The sequence below is a fragment of the Serinus canaria genome, chromosome 1 (genome assembly GCF_022539315.1).
Source record: "Serinus canaria isolate serCan28SL12 chromosome 1, serCan2020, whole genome shotgun sequence".
NCBI classification, from domain to species: domain Eukaryota; kingdom Metazoa; phylum Chordata; class Aves; order Passeriformes; family Fringillidae; genus Serinus; species Serinus canaria.
In genome coordinates this window covers 106,298,147-106,317,366 of record NC_066313.1, presented here as the reverse complement: position 1 = coordinate 106,317,366, position 19,220 = coordinate 106,298,147, and the positions used below count along the sequence as shown (strand labels likewise).

The window sequence follows — 19,220 nt, the reverse complement described above, 5'->3', positions numbered from 1 at the left end:
ATTGCACTGAGTCTCCCCTACTCACAATCTAAAAACCCCTCCAGACAGTGTCTCTTGCATTCCTTAAGCCAATGCCTGCACTGTAGTTTTATCTAGGCACAGCTTTCCATCATCTGTGCAGTTTGCATAATTTTATTCTCTGTTAGGCACAACACAGCAATAATTTTTCTGCTCTGAAGAGCACCTGCTAAATGGAAATTATTCCAGCTGGAAGTGAACATTGGCATCCAAGTCCAAAAAACATCAAATTTTATTTTATTGTTATTATTTCAAACCCAAGGAGCAGATCAGACAAGGTCAGCAACACAGTGTTTTTTATAAGAACTCTTGACTTTGATGGGGAGGTCTGTGCCCTGTAAGATTTGCAATGCCATTACACCAACTTTCCCTGTTTCTGGGCATCAGCACATTCCCCATGCTAGTCAACACCTAACAAATCATGTGGAGGAAAGGCCCTTGAGCATGCTTTGCTGTAGAAGAGCAACATGATTTAATTTGTCTTTTATTTAGATTAAACCTATTCTCAATAGGAACAGCAAAACCTCGCCTACAGCTGGAGCCCTGCCTGGCATTTCTGCCAGCCACCTTAACCTGAAATCAATTTGTAAACACTGCTCCTAATTGGGCCCAGCAAAACAGATTACTCAGTAAATTAAAACTGGCTGCCTTCTATTCTTCAGAGCCTGGGGGAGTTGAGTTTTTCCCCTTTGCAGCCTCTCTCTTCTCTTTATGAGAAGTCTGCTAACACCCCAAGCAGCTGGGTATGTCCTCACAGTGCCAGAGCCCAGTGCCTGCTCTGGGGAGTGACATCCCCACCTGGCAGCAGGGCTCCTGGTGCCACCAGCAGTGTGAGATGCCAACACCACACCAAAACACACCTCGTTTTCCCCCTCAGTCACAGGGACAAAATGCCTTGCAGCCCGTGCTGCCTGCAGCCTGCCATGAAACACCCATTAAATGCTTCCAGGCAGTATTGGTCCTGACTTTTTCCCCCAGCAGCATATTTTACAATTCTACTAGTCTCATTTTTCTTTTGGATAGCTTTACAGGAGGCATTTAAAAAGATGCTTTACAGCCTTCTGGCTATCTAGAATACAAACTGAAACCTGAGCCTGGAGCCCTATAGCAGCAATCAAGCCATAATCAAGGCTGGAGAAGAATATCAATGCTCTCACCATTCAACAAGAATTAGAATAGCCTATTAAAAAAAAAAAAAGTGACCTCCCCTTGTCCATGCACAAACAGCTCCAGATTGTTCACCTTTTCTGGATCCCTGACATGCAGGCACATGCTCTGGGCAGCTGCTGTTGTGATGAACCCACATTTCCACCCACCCCAAACCACGGGCCGCTCACATCCAGCACCCTGGCCACAGGGCATCAGGCTCCCAGATATGCCCAAGGCAGGGCAGATAGCCAGTCTGAGACAATTTTAGGGAAATTTTAGGGCTGCCTCAGGCTGGGTGCATGCTGATGGAGACGATGTAGGGGCCATTTTCCACGCTTTTTTGGCTTGGGGATAGTTTTGAATTGTGCATATTTCCCTCTCTCTCATTTTTGCATGTTTCCAGTACAGTCCTTGCTGTGACACACAAAGTGACTGGTATAAAGGACATCTTGTTGAAAGATGCAGGTGTTTTCCTGCTCTTTCTTGATCAGAACAATCTGACCAGAGCTATACTTTCCCCAGCTCCTGTCTACATAAATGCAGTTTGGATACCATGGAGCAGAAAACCCCTGCTTAGCTCTCCTCTCGTCGCTCTCGTGCCTCACTCCTTTTGGTGCAGACAAGGAATTGGTTTAATAATCTCATTTTGGTAGACTTCACATTTCTCACTGTTCAGTGTTAAAGGGAAAATAAATCAAATTGGTCACAAAGTGTCCTCTCCAGGCTCCAGGTCCAGGATGGGGAGGCCTGAGGGTGTACTCCTTTGAATTCCTGAGTCCTTTAAGAACAAATAAGAGTACTTAGAAGATAGAAGCCTACCCAAACAATGGATAAGCTATTTGTCTTCTTAGTGTTTATGCTCCATTTAAGCCAATGTTTTATTGGGTTAACCTCTATTTGACCCAGTGCAGGGACAAGTTGTTTTCCTTGAGCTAGTCATTAGCTCAACCGTAACTGATATTCCCAAGGAGAAACTTCATTTAAGTTGAAAAAAAGAAAATCAATGAACAGATGACCTCAGGACTAATGAGCATGCTGAGTTCAGTCCCTTTCCATAATCCTTCCTTCCTTGAAGTCCAGGTAAAGAAAAAGAGGGGAAAAGAAAAGGGGGGAGGAAAGTGTTTATGCACATACCTGTGAGAATGCGATCCCAAAAGCCACTCCAGCTATGATTCCCATATTTGTCTCCATAAAACTGGTCACCAAGTCATAACAGCCCTGGAAAACAAACATCATCATTCTTCGTACTGACCTCCCCTGCCATGAATGCACACATACAAATTCCTCATTTAGAATGAACTCTGGCCAGGCAATATTTCTGCTGTAATTTCCAGCAGTACCACCTTTTTTTAAAATAGCAATTCTGAGTGAATGATGTGGAGTTGTGGCAAAACCAATTACTTTTAGAAATGAATGCATTTCAATACTTTTAAAATCTAAATGTGATGTTGCACTCATTTTTATGGGTCTTTTTAAAGAAAGTCAGTTAAAAAACAATATAGCTTTGACCTGAAACCAAACCAGTAAAAATACACCGATGTTATAATACAATACAGATGTCAAAAATGAATAAATGATGTTGATTTCCTAATACTCTAGATATTTAATAAAATGTCCCTTGAGGCATTCTGCTTGCCTTTACCCATCAAAGGACACCAGGCAAGGCACTGAGCAGCATGTAACTTTAAACCATGTAACAAAGTTATCAAGGGTTTTGTATGAATTTTCTTGGTTCACTTGCCCTTGGACATAAAATTCCCTGTCCTGCTCCTCAAACTGAATTTTCTCTCTGCTGACTTTCTTTCTCAGGACTCAATTCACAGCTCAGACTGGGGCCAGAGGATTCATGTGCAATATCTGCCCTTCTCTTGGATAGACTTTTTTGAAATGTTCCCCCTCAGTACAATAATGTTTGCCAAGTTTTTCCCCTCACCTATTTGACCCCTCAAAAAATCATTTGAAGTTATCTCCTAGTTTGTGGTGCCTAAATTAATCTAGACATGTGACTTGATATATGAAAAAAAAAAAAAAAGAAAGGTGGCACCAAAACCAGTACACATCTCTTTTTTCTTTCATTATTAACCCCCATTATCTGCCCCCACAATCCAAAGTCACTGCTCAGCCCCTTTTGCCACCTTCCTCAAATGACCATTCTGGCTTAAGGCCAGTCCTGAGGAGTTTTATACATTATAGCTTTATCCACTTGATCAGAAATTGGAAAACTCAGAAATAACAGTGAGTTGCCTTTCCCAGCTCGGACTCTTGTCCCATAAGGGAGAAGTGTCTCACATTTCACCCACATCCACACTCCCCTCATTCTGCAAGCACTGTAGGAACTCTGGATGGCCTCAGAGCATCAGGTGCTTGTAAAAAGTAACAGCAAAAAGGACAAACAATGTTCTTTATTTCAGACAGGCCATCCATTAAATAAATTGAACCATTTCTTTAACTTCTTTTATAACATCACAAAACATTTAATCCTGAGAGTAATGAAAGGCTGAACCCAATAGTAGCTGAGGACCAGCACAGCTGGTCCTGATTAATTTCTGAAATGTTTATGTGTACATATCAACTATGTTTTACCACAGTGCTCAGTCAGGCTGATTCAAGCTTGCTTATTTAACCCATCAAGCAACTATAGTTTGCATGTCTTACATGTTATGCAATGAGATTAGATTTCTCAAGCAGCATTTTCATTGAGTCTGACATGGCTTAATGCTCCCCCAGCTCTTCTGAAACCAATTCTGTTGAAGAGCCTTCAAGAGATGCAATACTGAAGCAGAGTGGTAATTTGAGGGAGACAGAAGATCTTGTCAACAAAACATGCAATGGCAGAGTTTTGATCACCCTCCTCACTTGAAGAATCCATTTTCCCAAGCCACAATAATCTGTTTTCTGCAGAACATTGCGTACATAGGGCTCAGCTGCTCACTCCTTACTGTGCATGGGCAGCACCCAGTGGTGCATGACAGCACAGAAGTGTGTGAAGAACTGTGTGAGCACCTCTGGCTGCTGAGCAGAGATCCAGAGCACAGAAGGGACAGTTTACAAAGGATCTGAGCTGTCCTGACTCCATGCATATGTTCCTTTATTAAGATTTTAGAGAGAAATAGTTCTTGAGGTTTCTTGGTAAAGAACTGTGATTAAAAGCACTAGATAAACATTAATTAGCTAATCCTAATGACAGCCCTTAAAGTTAGGTATTAGTGCTGTCTGAGACGAAGAAACAGAGAGGCTAAATAATTAACCCAAGGTCACTAAGCAAGTTAGGGTCAGAACTGGCAAAGAAAATCCAGAAATGCTGTCTTTTAGTCCTGTAATTATATTATTAGTTTAATCCTCCTTGGTTAATTCACTATTAGTCATCAGAAACTGCTAGTAATTTGATTAACTCATGGAGAACTCGTTTTTCTGATAGTTTTGCAAGAATCCACCAAAACATGTAGTCCAAATATACTTGTCCACAGTCGTGGTGAGATGGGTCTTCCACAACACAGGGAACAAATATTTTCCTTTTTCTCCAACACTCAGAGAGCAAAGGGGCTGTTTCCAAGATGAGCAAGGGGCTTGGGTCAGAGGCAATGGTATTTGGTACCCATCTGAAGTGAAAGGATAGGGCCAACCAACATTCTCTCCTTGCTTTTTATTCCCATGCACATTTCAGAAGCATCCCACTTTGCTCAAATGTCTGGGACAACTCCAAGCTCTCACAACTGCTCCACAGAAATCTGCAACTTTTGATTTTCAATGGCTATGTCAGAAAATGAGACAAAACCACATGAACTTCTAAACATCCAAATTTTCTCTAGGTAATTAAATCAAGTAATTACTTCAGCTATTCCTGAAGAATCAGCAGTGCTTTTCTGTTAGGTGACTTGTGCATTTGACAGGAGAGCAAGGAGCAAGAATGGCTGGAAATGTGTCACTAGCCCTGGCCAAACACTCACTGATCCTCCCTCAGTCACTTCCTACAATTCAGCAGGCATCCTGTGCCACGAGGAGCTCCAAAGTGAACAGGGATTTCCCTGAGCAGGCAGAGCAAGCCTGGCACTTGGAGGAAACACAAATCAGTGCTGGGAGTGCCAATGGTACCTAAATGGTTTTGCAGCCATGGCTGTGCTGAACCACAAAGCTGTTGGAACACCAGCCACAGCAGAAAGCTCTCCTGCTGGGAAGGGGAGCAGAAGCAGAGGCTCAGGGTGGGCTGCCCAGGAGGCACCATGCCTGCTCTGGGTGCTGGCTGTGCTGCACATGCCCTGCATCCACCCTGCCTCTCACCTTCCTTCCACTTCCACAAAAACATCAAGTTGGTACAAATTCACAAGGAGCAACTGAACAGTGGCTCACCCTCCACGCTCATGCAAGATCACTCTTCTGGTGGAGACTGTGAGTTACCCAACCAATGGACAGCACCAACACCCCACACATCTGCAACAAGTGGCTCTCATTAAGCCATTGCAAAAAAAAAAAAAAAAAAAAAAGGCTTAATGGGAAATAATCCTCTAGCATCCCTTTTTACAATACATGCCAAAAAATGTTGTCTACTTGACTGGTTTTCAAAGATGTTTCAGGCTGTGCTCAGCCACCAGTCCAACCTTCTGAGTCACAGGTGACTGAGGTGAAAAAGACAGAAACAGAATAGAGCCATTTCCACATTTCCCTTGTTGTCCTCAGGACTTCTATTTATTTTTTAAATAGATCTCTGAAAATAAAAACAGAAAAGAAAATAAGCCTTAAGACTGACTAAGCTGCACTACTTTGAATGGTGATTTAGCCACAATATCATTCCTCTTACCAACCAACTATTCCCCCTCTTGCAAATCTCAAGTGAGAAAGAATTGATGAAACACTAGCACTTGAAGCAATAACTTGAGTAGCACTTCTTCAGCACACTGTCTAATGCATAGCTGCTGCATTACTTTCTCTTTATTCTTCCCTTTCTTAGCATTTTCCATATTTTTATTCTCTAATTATTCATTTTCTTCCTGTTCTTCCTACTTGCCTTCTCAATCCTATTTCTGTCTTACCAACCCTCTCCTCCAGGTGACCCCAAGGAAAGGGTCACTTGGGCTGGGCTGTGCTCACATCCCTACATCTTCAGAGATTTTAACTCACAATAAATGCACCCACTAACCACAGCATTTACTGCCCATCACCTGTGTCACCATCATATTTTCTGAAAAATCCTCTTTGCCCAGGATTTCTCTCCTGGGATGCTGAGAAGCCTCAGAGAAAAGGGAAAACAAAATTTGCTTCTCCTGTGTTTTGCTGCTTTGGAATGTGTTTGGAGATTGTTTATCCAACAGGTGGTTGTTTGATTGGTTTCATGTGAATTGTTTTTACTTAATGACCAACCATGGTCCAGCTGTGTCAGGACTCTGGAGAGAGTCAATAGTTTATTATTATTATTATCTTTTAGCCTTCTGTCTGTATCCTTTCTGTATTCTTTAGTATAGTTTAGTATAGCATTCTTTAATATAATAGAATATCATAAAAAAATGAGTTAGCCTCTAGGAACATGGAGTCAGATTCATCATTTCCTTCCTGCCATGGGGGATCCTGAAAATACCACACACCTGTGTTTCCTCAGAACTGCTGCATCAGGGATTGGAGTTCAGAAAGGCAGCTCAAAGACAATGAAGCAAGTGCAGGACCAAGCCCATCCTTACCATCACTCCAGCCTTACTTGCACATTATCAACCAAGCATTTGAAACGAAGTGCAAGCAGGCATGCACTCCACTGGGGTGCTGGGTGGTGTCACAAGTGCCTCTGGCACAAGGTTACTGGTACCTTCTGGTTTACTTTAGTGGCAGCCACGGTCATGTTGCGCAGATCCTGAGTGTTACAGTCACTGGAGTTCATGCAACAGCTCGTAGGGATGCCGTGCTTGAAGAAGTAAGGGCTGGTGCTCCAGTTGGTGTAGCTCTGAATGCCACAGCAGCTCAGCTGGGAGGGGTAAGGGGCAGGTTTAAAACACACAAACAAACAAACCAGAATTAAAACTAGAACAGAATCATCTCGGCTCACTTCATAAGCTCATAATGAAAATAATGACAGGGCACCTCAAGTTTTGAAAAGCAGATACCACCCCTGCCCCATTAATTACAAAAGTACCAGGGATGTAACTTACAGAACATGGGAGCAGATGACCTACTAAAAAGAGCTATTCTACTATGAGCATAACTATTATTTGTAACATATCACAAAGGTCCAGCCATAAACCCATCTGTTTATAGCTGACAGTCTGTTGGGCCTTTTTTGTTTGTTTGTTTTCTTTACTTTTTTATTTGATTAAAGACAACCCTGCAATTTCAAGACTTCAGAGCATTACACAGAATTACATGTAACACGTGCAGGTTCAAACTAGTACAAATCAATAAGGTGAAGCCTCTCTAACTCACCAAAATAATTTCTAGGACAATTCACTGAGCTGTGAATAGAAAGAGACCATATGTTCACAGGGTGTATCTAGGAAATCAGCTAGAAAACCCTAAATTGGGAAGGATGTTCTGATTTAGATCCTAAGCTAGAAGTCAGAGTATACTGACTTCATACTCAAAAGAATGGAGTATGGGCTGAACTTTCTGCATGGAAAGGGCTTATGAATGCAGTTCCTGTGAAGAGAGAACTATGAATGAAATTAACATTTTGCTACAACAGAAACACTGAAAATCTACTCAGAACTATTTTGTTTGGTCAACTCCAAGGAATCAAAAATCTAAAATACAGGTTAACATTATGCAAACAGACAATTTGATAGCAGAATATGCTCAGTTTGGAGCACTGCAGTAATCTGCTAACCAGGAGAAGCCAGGTTAGAGTACAGTTTCAACCACACTGAAGGGTCCAACACAACAGCTGTAATTTCTAAAGGTCTGGAAGTCATCAATACAATTATACTGCCATTTCAGTCATTCCTCAAGCCACAACTGTAGGGAAAGGAAATTGGCTCATGGATGTATTGCAAACTGAAGGAACAGCTTCTGTCTAGAGCAGAGCTTCCAGTGGGAATTTAAATGTGAAATTTATCACTCTGAGTTGTAGTTGGTGGACTTGGTCTCTCGTGGGTGGCATCCCCAGCTGGTTTGGCTGTGCTGTGGCATTTGCTCCAGCACAGCTTTCACTGCCAACCTCAGCAGTTTTCCCCTCTATTTTCCCCTGGGGAAAAGACAGCCAGTTTTTCTCCTTAATTTACCAGGTCTCCTTTGCCAGCCTCTCACTGTACTCGTGAAGAGAACTGCTGCAGTTTATCAGTGATGCAGGACACAAGACTATAAAACCCTGTCTCACCCATCTCAAATTTAAAATATGTTATGATCTTATTGGCAAATTCCCTTAGGAACAGGGGGTGTTCTTTAGGAATAGACCTGCCCCATAAACCTAATTCAAGATCTGGGACTAACAACAAGCCAGTGGGAGAGGCCTTGCCTTTATTAGACAGCTTTTTCACTAAAATTTAGGCATCCTGGGCAAGAATTTCCTTTAGATCAGTTTTGCCAGCCTCTAATTTTGCTTGCAAATTACAGTTTGCAGATTGAGCCATCAGAACTCCACATTTTGGGATTAAATCCATGCTTTCTCTATTGTCTAATTGTGGCCCCCAGTTTTAGACTTACACTTTCCTGTACGTTATCCACTGCATGGCTCCGCTCATCGTTCTTGTTGTAATTCTGGATTGCTTCAGTGTATGTCCTAAGGAAAGTGTCCTTGATCTGTGAGGGTGAGGAATAAAAACCAGCCCACATGAGCAGCAAGATTCACAACATCTGAAGCAGTTTTTGCAGCAAGCAAAATGCATTGCCGAATTTCCTAACAAGACACCCAAAGCAGCCTTTCCCAGTTGTTTTTAAGGGTGTTTTTATAACTGGCAGAGCTCCTTCTTAACTGTCAGGAATAATTTATGCCATTTTTCCAGTGGGATATCTGTCACAGAAACAAGACTATCCCAGCTAAGTGAAATGTTTAAAAAAATTACTGTAAAATGACTTCACCTATCAAATAGGTGTCATCTTATGCTTTCCCCCCCAAACACTTTGTTGCAGCACAAAGTCTGAAGGACACTGCATGCTTCTCCCTGCTTGTGGATGCCAGGTGTGCAAACACCCTGGGGACACCAGCCAATGGCACCAAAGTAAGACAAATCTCCTGACAAGGCACCCCCCAGCACCAAAGGGATTTGGGTAAGGAACAAGAGGTCCCTCAGCTGGAAAATGTCAGGCACATCACCAGGAATGGCACTTTGGGTGGGAAAGGGGCTGGGAAGGAGATGATGTGAGCAACCCACGTGGCTGTGGCCTTCACAGGAGACTACCTCTCCCAAAAGGGAGCAGTCTGACACTGGGGCTGTGGCAGGTTAGATGGGATGAAAGGGGAATCCTCAGCAGGTGGACAGGCACCTCAGGACCACGTAAAAAACAATGCACTGCTTGCAAGGGGGAGCAGCAGAAAACTCTATAGCAATGGAAATGTCAAAAGAGGAGACTGGAAAACCAGCTCATACAAAGAGAAGAGACAAAGAGGGTCCCTGAGGCTGCTCTGGTTCAGCACCAGTGGCATGTAGGTCCATGGACTTACAGCCAGAGATAGACCTGATTACAGTGGATAAAGCAGGAGTGTCACTACAAATCTAGACCATCACACTCTTTAAAAGCTTCTTCCTGTCCCAGTTTCCCCCCTCACTCTACTTCTAATCTCTCCTTATTCTCAAGATAGAAATGAAATCCCATCCCACTCCCTCCCCACCCCCTCTCCCATCCCCCAAGAAAAAAACAGGTTTACAAAACAGCAAGTCTGGTGTGATGCAGAAGTTGTCTCTGCCTTACATAAACCAGCATTTGCCCGGCTGAAAAAGCTGTGTTCAAGAAAAGCATTTAATCTATTTTGCAGCCCTCAGCATATGTAAAAGAGTAAAGAAGATCTTCCATGGTGGACACACAAAACCTGTTAGCTCCAGAGTAAATCACCAGGCAGCTGAGGGCGAGAGCTTTGGCTAAATCCCCTCATTTGGAATGGCACTGGTTTTTAGGAGCTGTACAAGTTTTGGTTGCACAGCAGCCCCATCCCTGGAGATGTGCTGGAGCCAAGCTCAGTGCCCTGCACATGCTCCAGGGAACTCCTCAGCAGCTCCTGCCCTGCCAGGGAGGCACTGCCAGCTGCAAACACTTCCACCTCCCACCTTCCAGCTCAGCACATTTCCACCTACCTCGTGGCGAAAGACAAACCCTGAAATGCCAGCCACCAGCTCAGCCAGGAACACCAGGGACAAGAACATGGCATACTGAAAAGGCAGGAGGCAAGAGAAGTCAGAGCACAACAGGCTTTTGTCTCAGCACAGATATTATCACATGAAATGTAACTTCCCCTCTAGGCACCCTTCAAAGATGTTAAGAAACCAAAGTCTTTTGGAGGAGACACACAGCTTATGACCTGAATGTAATAGATGTGTTTATACAACTCACAACTTATGTGTATTCCTTAATTACTGGCTGTTCTGGCATTTCTGTTCCCACGTTTCTCAGCATTCTTAGAGAAATTAAAACACACTCACGTGCCAGAGGTGAATCCAAGTCACTCAGGTTTTGATCTTGCCAAAAGGAATACAAGCAGACCCTTCCTGTTTGCATGGTGCTCTGCTAAGCTCAGTGGGCTTCCCCAGGTGTTTTGGTTTGTGTTTATCTACCTCACTGCCAGACTGGGATTTGCTGCCTGGTTCCTGAAGTTTCTCCAATGAGTGAACTGAAACACTGCCTTCACTGGAAATATTCTCAAGTAACACTAGCCATATGCTCCAAATACTTTGCTGAGCCAAGGTCCATATTTGGCTTTAGGTGCAGCATTTGGATCAGGAGCCAATTAAACCTTGAAAACAGTGCTTTCAGTGTGGGCACTCACCAAGTACTAAAAATATATTTAAGCAGAAATAAAGAAGGTAAAGAAAAATTGCAAAGTGGGATAGTAAAATTTGAAGTTGGGGCTAAATTTTCTGGAGGAAAAATTACCTTTTTACTCCACCTGCTAAGTAACAGTTAATTAAGAAAGGAAATACTTTAAATTAAAGTCAGTCCTAGCAAGATTTAGTGGAAAAAGGGAAACAGCTTTCATGAAAGGTTATTGGGGAAAGGAGCACAATGGTGAAAGCAGAACTAGGAAAAAAAATTGTCTAATTAATGCAGCTGTCAAAACACTGCCTGTTCAGGAGAGAAAAGAAGTTTAGAAATATTTCTTATATGTACAAAGAAAATAAACCCACATGCTTGGAACACCATGTGCTCGTATTAGTGGCATAGCTTTAAGAAAGTTATGGAGCAGCTAGCAGAGCCTGATTTCCTATGGATTTATACCATCATACACCTTTATCCCTTTCCCATCTGGACTGCAGTGACTCCAGCAAGCCTCTGCACATGCCCTGACAGCCCATCACCAGCAAGAGACAGCAGTGAGGTTCTTGCCAGCTGGCCACCAGCTGATGGAATTGCAGTTGCTACCTCTCCTTTTCCCCTCCTTGCCATCATTTGAGGAAATTAACTCCCTTTAACATGTCCTTTCTTTTTAAAAATGCAGTTAAAACTGGAGAAAAACCATCCCATCTCCTCAGAAAGCCAGTCCCAAAATACTGTAGCAGGAGATGCATTGTGCTGTCAAGCCCTTTCTCACTAGTTCAGTGCTTCACAAGTGCCATTTCCACCCTTCAAATCATTACACAAGCAGCATTTTGCTCCTAAATATGCCTAGAAACACACTTTATCATGTAAATTTGTTTAACCTGTAGTTATTTTGAATTTTAAGGTAGGCTGGAAAACTCAGAGCAGAAAAACTCATTTAGAGAGAGGTTAAAATGGACTGAGGGATAACAACTTCCCCTCTGCTCGGTGCACCTTGAGCCCCTGCTGCTTTTGAGGTGAAGCCAAACATACTAAAAATGCTCTGCTTTTTGGGCTGAATTGTTCTATCCTAGTGAATGCTAGGAGAAAAAGAAGGGCTGGCCTGCTTTCATGAGGTTCCAACTATTAGTTCCATAATTTCACATCAGGGTATTAAACTGACCCCTTAAAATACAGTTTGAAAGAAGTTCACATTTATGATGCTTTGGGCATCTTTAAGACTGTAAATATATTTATCTATCTGGCCCACAGAAAACCAGGATGATGGTAGAATGACTCATAGAGCAACTCAGCAGCACCACCCTGCTCCAAACACCTGGGCCTATGTGCCACGTATAGCAAAATTCATTCACAGTCAATCAAAACCTGGTTTTGGTGAAGGCTTTTCTTCTCCCCCTTTATCCAAAAGGCACACATGTTGAAAATAATAATTAATAAAATCTCACTTATGTGCCTAAAAAGTTTCACCAACATGTGTCAGGGGTGGGAATGTGGCAGCAGCTCTCTGGTCACAGAGAGAAACAGGCACAAATTTCCCAGGGAAAGGCTGTGAGAAGATCAGAGAAAAAAAATGAGAAACAATTCTTATCTTAACCTGCTGCACCTGTTGCTGTGAGGATGTGGAATGTGTTAGGGAGATTTGTTTACCAAAGTGTGGGCTCTTAATTAGCCAGTGGTGATGGTGTTTTAATTAAAGGACCGATTAGGCCAACCTGTATCATAACTGTTTATGAAAGGAATGGGTTTCTTAATAATGATATATATAAAATAAAGAGATTGATCAGGATTCTGTGAATCATAGAGTCAGTGCTAATTATCACCCATTGCAGTGACACTGGGGGGAATCCCAACTGATCCAAAACCCTCCTCAGGCCCCGGGGTTTGCTCACCAGCTTCAGCATCCATGGGCTGCCACGGCAGGTGGCAAAGCAGCCGAAGAGGCCGAAGACGATGATGGTGGTGCCCGTCCCGATGAGCACGTAGGGGGCATTGGTGGAGTTCTCAGCAATCAGGGAGATGTAGGTGCCCAGGGTCAGCTTGCCCCAGACGCCCACTGCCAGCAGGATAACTCCAGTGATCTGCAAAGAAGCACAGAACCATGAGCTTGGAAGAGACCTCTAAGACCATCGAGTCCAACCTGTGCCCGAACACCTCAACCAGACCATAGCACCAACTGCCGTGCCCAGCCTTTTATTAAACACATCCAGAGATGGTGATTCTACCACCTCCCTGGGAAGAGCATTCCAGTACTTTATCATTCTCACAGTGAAAAATTTTTTCCTGATATCCAACCAGTACCTTCCCTGACATAGCTGGAGACTGTGTCCTCTGGTTCTGTCAGTGCTGCCCGGTAGAAGAAGGGGACAAACCTGTCAGGACCTGTGGATTTTTTTTTATTTTTTAAATTTTTTAATTTTTTTTTATTTGTTAAGGTTGGTGTTAAATGTGTGAGATGTATTTTTTGTTTGGATTTAGGTGTTTATTACTTTTTATTTATATTACAGTCTTATTGTGAGTTTTATAGTACTTTAATATATTAGAAATGGACTTGTATTTTCTTCTTTATAAGGCTTTTTAAGGATAAACTGTCTAATTAAGAAATGATATTTAAATTATTTTTCCTTTTAACTTAATAACTAACTACTTTTGGTTCGTAATGTGGATTTTTAAATTTAATTATACATTACTACTTAAACTTATGAAGAAGAAGGATTAGCTTTTGGTTTAAAATTTTTATTTTGTTTTACATATGTCACTACATATTAAAACTTTGAATTCTAAGTTTTCTACCATGTGATACTATACACTTCTATTTAAACTACACACTTATAATCTCAGTTTTATTATTCAGTTTTGAAAGTCTTCACAAACTCAGGTCAAATGCATTGTTCTCTTGGGAGTCAGTGCTTGTCAGCACAGAAAGCCTAAAATTCTCAGCAAGCAGGGTTCCAACCAGGAGTCACTGGGGAGGGCATCCAAAGCCTTCCAAAGCACACAGTGATCCTGCAGGGATGTGCTGGTGCTGTGCTGCTGGCAGGAGGGAGCCTCAGGAACTCCAGAGAGACAGACAGACAGACTAGAACTCCAGCATCTGCTGCATTGAGGCTGCCACTGAAGGACAAACATCCAAGAGTAATCAGTGCCAGGGGAGGATGCTGTGTACCCCTGCAGGAACAGCTCTCTGCTCCTGCAGCCCCAGGGAGACACGGCCAGCTCCACGTGTCCCTCTGCCCGAGTGTCCCCTGCTCCCCCTGATCAGCCTCTGCAGGTGTTGGCATTTCTGCTGCCACTTTGGGACAGGATTAGCAGACACTTCTGCTCTCCTGCTCACACTGGCAATAAGAATAAATCCAGCTCTTGTCCATCTTTCAGTGCAACTGTGTGAAAAGTGCAGATTCCTCGCTATTGCAGCCAACAGCTGAATGTCAGAAAAAATCACCGAGGAGCCTTCCAACCCACAGACAGCAACTTCCCTGGCCAAGTCTGTCCCATCCCTGCACAGCACCATCTTCACCCCTCCTTGTCCTGAACTAAAGGGGATTAATCAGCAAAATCTGAAAGCAAGCTGCAGGAGACTGACTGGGAAATCTGCAGAACAACTTCTGGTTTCTCGCCTCCAGTTCCACAAAGGGCTGGTTTCTGTGCCTAAGCTGCTGAAAGTTTTACCACCATCCCCAGGGAGGCATAAAAGCAGCCTTCACTGCCAAAATGAACAGGCAGCTTCACATATGAAAGAGAGCTCAAGCCTTCTAATAAAAAGCATTTTTAGTTGGCTGTTTGAAACAATTACTAACCCTTTACTATGCATTTTAAGAGTTTGGTTTCCCCAGGTCTCGGTGGGGGGGGGGGGAGCTATTCAATTTATGGCACACACAGACTTTGGAAAAAAGGAGGAAAGCCTCTTGGTGGTTTATTCCCCTTCTGCTTCTTAATAGAGCTCTGATTTACAGGGATTTAAGGAAATCCCTGAGTCTGTTGGGAGGTCTAAAGCCCTAGGAAGCTTGGCACAGTGCAGAGGGGATGGGATGTTTCCACAAACACACACTGAAGATGCACCTCAGGTTGCAGCCCTGCTGGATGGAATTTTGATCATGAAGACAAAAAACCCATAAGACCTCCCTACAAACCTTTCCATGACCTTTATTCAGCAGAGCACAAGCAGTGGTGTGACTAATGCCTACCTCCACCCCAAGGCAAACCACATTTCCTTATTTCCAGGACACACTTTTTATCACTATCTCTCTGGGCCATCACACAGTTAAGGAACAAGGAATGTGCTGGTTTCTGGTTTGGTTTTTAGATTTTTCTTTAAAAGCAGGAGAGACATGGGCAGACAGAAGAGCAGGACAGTGCTGGCCTGAGAACAAGGCAGCAGGAATAGACACTGCTCCAGACGCTCACCATCAGTACACACATCTTCCCTTTATCTCCTTCCTTTGACCCAAAATCTCTCCACCAGCCTAATTCTGTGACCTGTGACCAGGCTCAATAGTTGCAAAAGCAGGGTGCTGTGTGTCCCTTTACACCTGAAAGGTCTAAAAGGAAACTCAGAGCATCTTCTCCAATGCACAATCCCACCCTGGTCTTCCCTACTCCCTTTCCAGGAAAGTTTCAATTCAGACAATGCTCATACAGGAGATGTACAAAGTATTTCAGATATCCTGGCAGTCAGAGGAGAGTGATTACCAGCCCTTTGACCTTTAGAGACCCTCTGAGCACCCAAACACCTAAATCAAACACCTTTGTTTCTTTACAAACACCTGGAAGAGCCAGCAGTAAAATTCCACCAGTGTACTCCTACAGCAAAACCTGGTCTTCATATGGCCCAGCAAGAATTTTAAGATTTGTCCTGGAGATGCTGTGACAGCTACAGCCTGTGAGGAAAGTGTCATAACCCCACTCCAGATCCTCAGCAGACCCAGAAGAAATGAACTGGCAGCTGCACAGCCCACGGTGCCCCAAATGAGACATCTGGAGTGGTACAGAAAAACAAGCATTTGCAAAAGAAAAAGAAAACTTCCAAAAAAACCAAAAAGGAAGAAGTTTCCTTCAAAAAGCAACTGCCAGACACTTCTATCTAAATGTAAAGACATGTGGGATCCTCTCTTTTGGTGTTTTTAAGGGAAAGTAAAAGAGAACAACTATCCAAAATCCCAAATTTCAAGGCCTTGTCACAAACTTACCAAATGCTTCTGATTTACAAAAGAACCCCAAAGTTTTCCTTGGACTTTATACAAGCCTTGGTTTAAGCAGAAATAGCCCACCCTGGATAACACCGGCAAAGCTCATATCGACACCCAACCAGAGAAAATCACTGGAGAAATTCCTGCCAGCAGCCAAGATTTATCCATGCTTGGGACCAGTTCCTATGATCATAACAAGCCCCAGAAACTCAGACAGGTTTTGTGTCCCCAAATGGGCTTGCAAGAGGTTTGTGCTGGTTTTGGTTCTCTTTTTCATGCTTGCGCCCTGTTCTGCCCCCCACACTGTTTTGATGGATTTTCCCTTCACCTTCTGTTTCTTTTCTGTGTTCTTTCTCTAGTTTGAAACATTATTAGAAAGCTATTTCATCCTGGATTTCATCAAAGGTAGACGATATCTTCCTTACAAAAGTTCACTGCAGTGGAAGCCCCTTGCACTCATGTTTCCTCAGCCAGGAAACCAGAGATGCAGCATTCCATAAAACATTATTAGTCCTGACCTTCATTTAGGTCAAAATTTTAAAGGTTAAAAGAAAAAAACCCAACTAAACACAGGAGATATCCAAGCAGGGCAAGGATTGTAAAGGCTAAACACAAGTAGAAATCACATTGTTTAGCCCTAGCAGGTCTCACATTTCAGTTCCTCTGAGCTCAGGCTCAGCAAACACACCCCAGAAGCCCTTGACTGATGAGATGGCAGGAAATGAAGCAGGTGGGCCACCTGGACATTTTCTAACAAAAACACCACTGAAATCATGATGTTCCCACAGAATGTTTTAATCTAGATGAATTGGACTGTTCTGGCTGAAAAAAAAAAAAAAAAAATCTGTGAACCAACCTTCCCCCACCCCCAGCTCTGCCTCTTGCCTCTCCTCAAGCATGATATCTCAGGCACATCCCACCAGTCACTGGTTTCAGTCAGACAGGCTCTCTAGTCCTTTACCTTCCTTCAGCACCACCAGAGATGTTTCCAGTGTTATCAGCAGTACTGCTCCCAGTTCTGGATGTGGTGGGAAAGTTGCCATACAACAGGCAGGCAGAAATACAGCAGAATTTAATGTCAGCTCTAACTCCACTTGTCCAATAAACCAACTCATTTTTGGAGACACACAGACAAAGATGTGGCCAGCAGCACTGACACAAGGGTGTGTGCCACAGCTTCACAGGACACAAGAGAGTGATGCCCTGATAATGCTGGGCATTCCTAAAATCAGATTTAATACTAAACACATGCAGTTCCTCAAGAAAAGGCAACAGAAAAATGTTTGAGAATTCCTTTTTTTTAATAATGCCAAAACAAAGATTAAACTATCAATCCCTTTCTTCTAGGTAACAGCAGCAAAGTCTGCAGAGAGGAGTATTCAGAAAATAACTCCTGAAAGTGCAGTCTTTAGTTCTGTCAGAATTAGGCAGGAAAACACTATGCACTCATTTCAACTGGATGCACACCACTCCCAAAAGAGCCTGCTGTATCCCAAAACCCACAGAGCACGGTGGCACAATCTGAAGGTTGCTGCTGCTGATACAGGAGGCAGGAGAGGTTCTACTCCTCACAGCCACAGAGGTTCAAGACTCTGACATTCACATTCCCTGGAAAAATGCCTTCACCCAGCATTTTTCTCCTGGGAAAAAGGAAAACAATTCTTATCTCATTGGCTTCTCCTGTGTTGTGCTCACATGTGGAAGGTGTTTGGAGATTGTTTACCCACAGGTGATTGTTTCACTGGATTCTGCTGTGAGTTGTTTTGACTCTTTGGCCAACTGGGGCCAAGCTGTGTCGGGACTCTGGAAAGAGTCACGAGTTTTCATTTATTATCTTGTTAGCTTTCTGTAAGTATCCTGTCTGCATTCTCTAGTATAGTATAGTATAGTATATATAAAGAATACCATAGTATTCTTTAATATAATATAGCATCATAAAGTAATAAATGAGCTTTCTGAGAACACGGAGTCAGATTCATCATTCCTGCCTTGGTTGAGGCATTCCCTGTCAATACCAGACCCTAATTCAAACCCTTATTTACACTCAGGACTGCCATGTGGAATATTTAAAGTTTGTCAATTACAGAGGTGAAGATAAATGTGCAGCAGGAATTGCTGGTTTATTGGTCCACATTATTCATGTCCTCCTGTTCATTACTGATATGAGCAATTTTGATTCCTAAGGTCTGTCAAAATAAAACTTGGAAGCCAGTCCTGATTGCTGCAGAGCACACAGCAATCCCTTCTACTCCCAAAAGCAGCAGGAAGAGCTCAGCATTTCTCTGGACCAGCTCTTTATCTACCGAAATGAGATGCAGGAGGGCAACTTCATTAATGAGGATCTATCTCACTGTAAGCATAATTCCTCTATTTCATTTCATATTTTCAACTTTGCTAAATGAATGTAAAATGTGGGCAACTTAAAAAGAAATTCAAAGCAGCAGCAAAGAATCAGATACAAGGAAAATAACCACGTTGCTGATATTTTCACTTTCTCAGTTCCTAATACTTCCTTTTCCAAGCACCAGCCCCCCTGCATTTTGGTGGAGGCATGCTGTCTCTGCACAGCTGTCCTGCAACTTTCTCCTCAAACAGGCTCCAGAAAATGGATAATGTGCATAAAATGGATGAAGCCAGGGGAAGGCAGACAAGAACTATCTCAATCCATCTTGGCTGAAGCTGAAAGGTCTAGCAATAGGTTTAGCAGGCTGTGAGGAAATGAGAGAGGACCAAGGCACACAGCTAATTAGCTCTTCCAGACATTTTCCCAAAGGAGGGAAACTTTTTCATGAAGAAAACGTCCGACCTTGACAACATCCAGAACAAATCCTGCGTTAAAAGCATGTCCAGAGAGACTTAAAAATAACTGGCCTACCTCTGAAAATTTTATAACTTTCCCAAAATAGGCAATGGATCACATTCAAAATGTTCTTGCTTTACAGCTTGTCAAGCACTGGGAGTGGCTGGCTTTGAGTCTTCTCCTTCCTC

At 43.0% G+C, this 19,220-nt stretch overlaps 1 protein-coding gene across 1 annotated transcript in view; it reads right to left on the bottom strand.

The window, feature by feature from the left end:
* Positions 1–19,220, bottom strand: part of TSPAN7 (tetraspanin 7) — an 89,504-nt gene that overhangs the window by 5,392 nt on the left and 64,892 nt on the right. The window contains exons 2-6 of the mRNA XM_030234499.2: positions 12,939–13,127; positions 10,371–10,445; positions 8,785–8,880; positions 6,959–7,114; positions 2,302–2,385 (exon numbers count right to left, since the gene is read on the bottom strand). Of these exons, the coding sequence (XP_030090359.1) occupies positions 2,302–2,385; positions 6,959–7,114; positions 8,785–8,880; positions 10,371–10,445; positions 12,939–13,127 (600 nt within the window). The remainder of the gene's footprint in view (positions 1–2,301; positions 2,386–6,958; positions 7,115–8,784; positions 8,881–10,370; positions 10,446–12,938; positions 13,128–19,220) is intronic.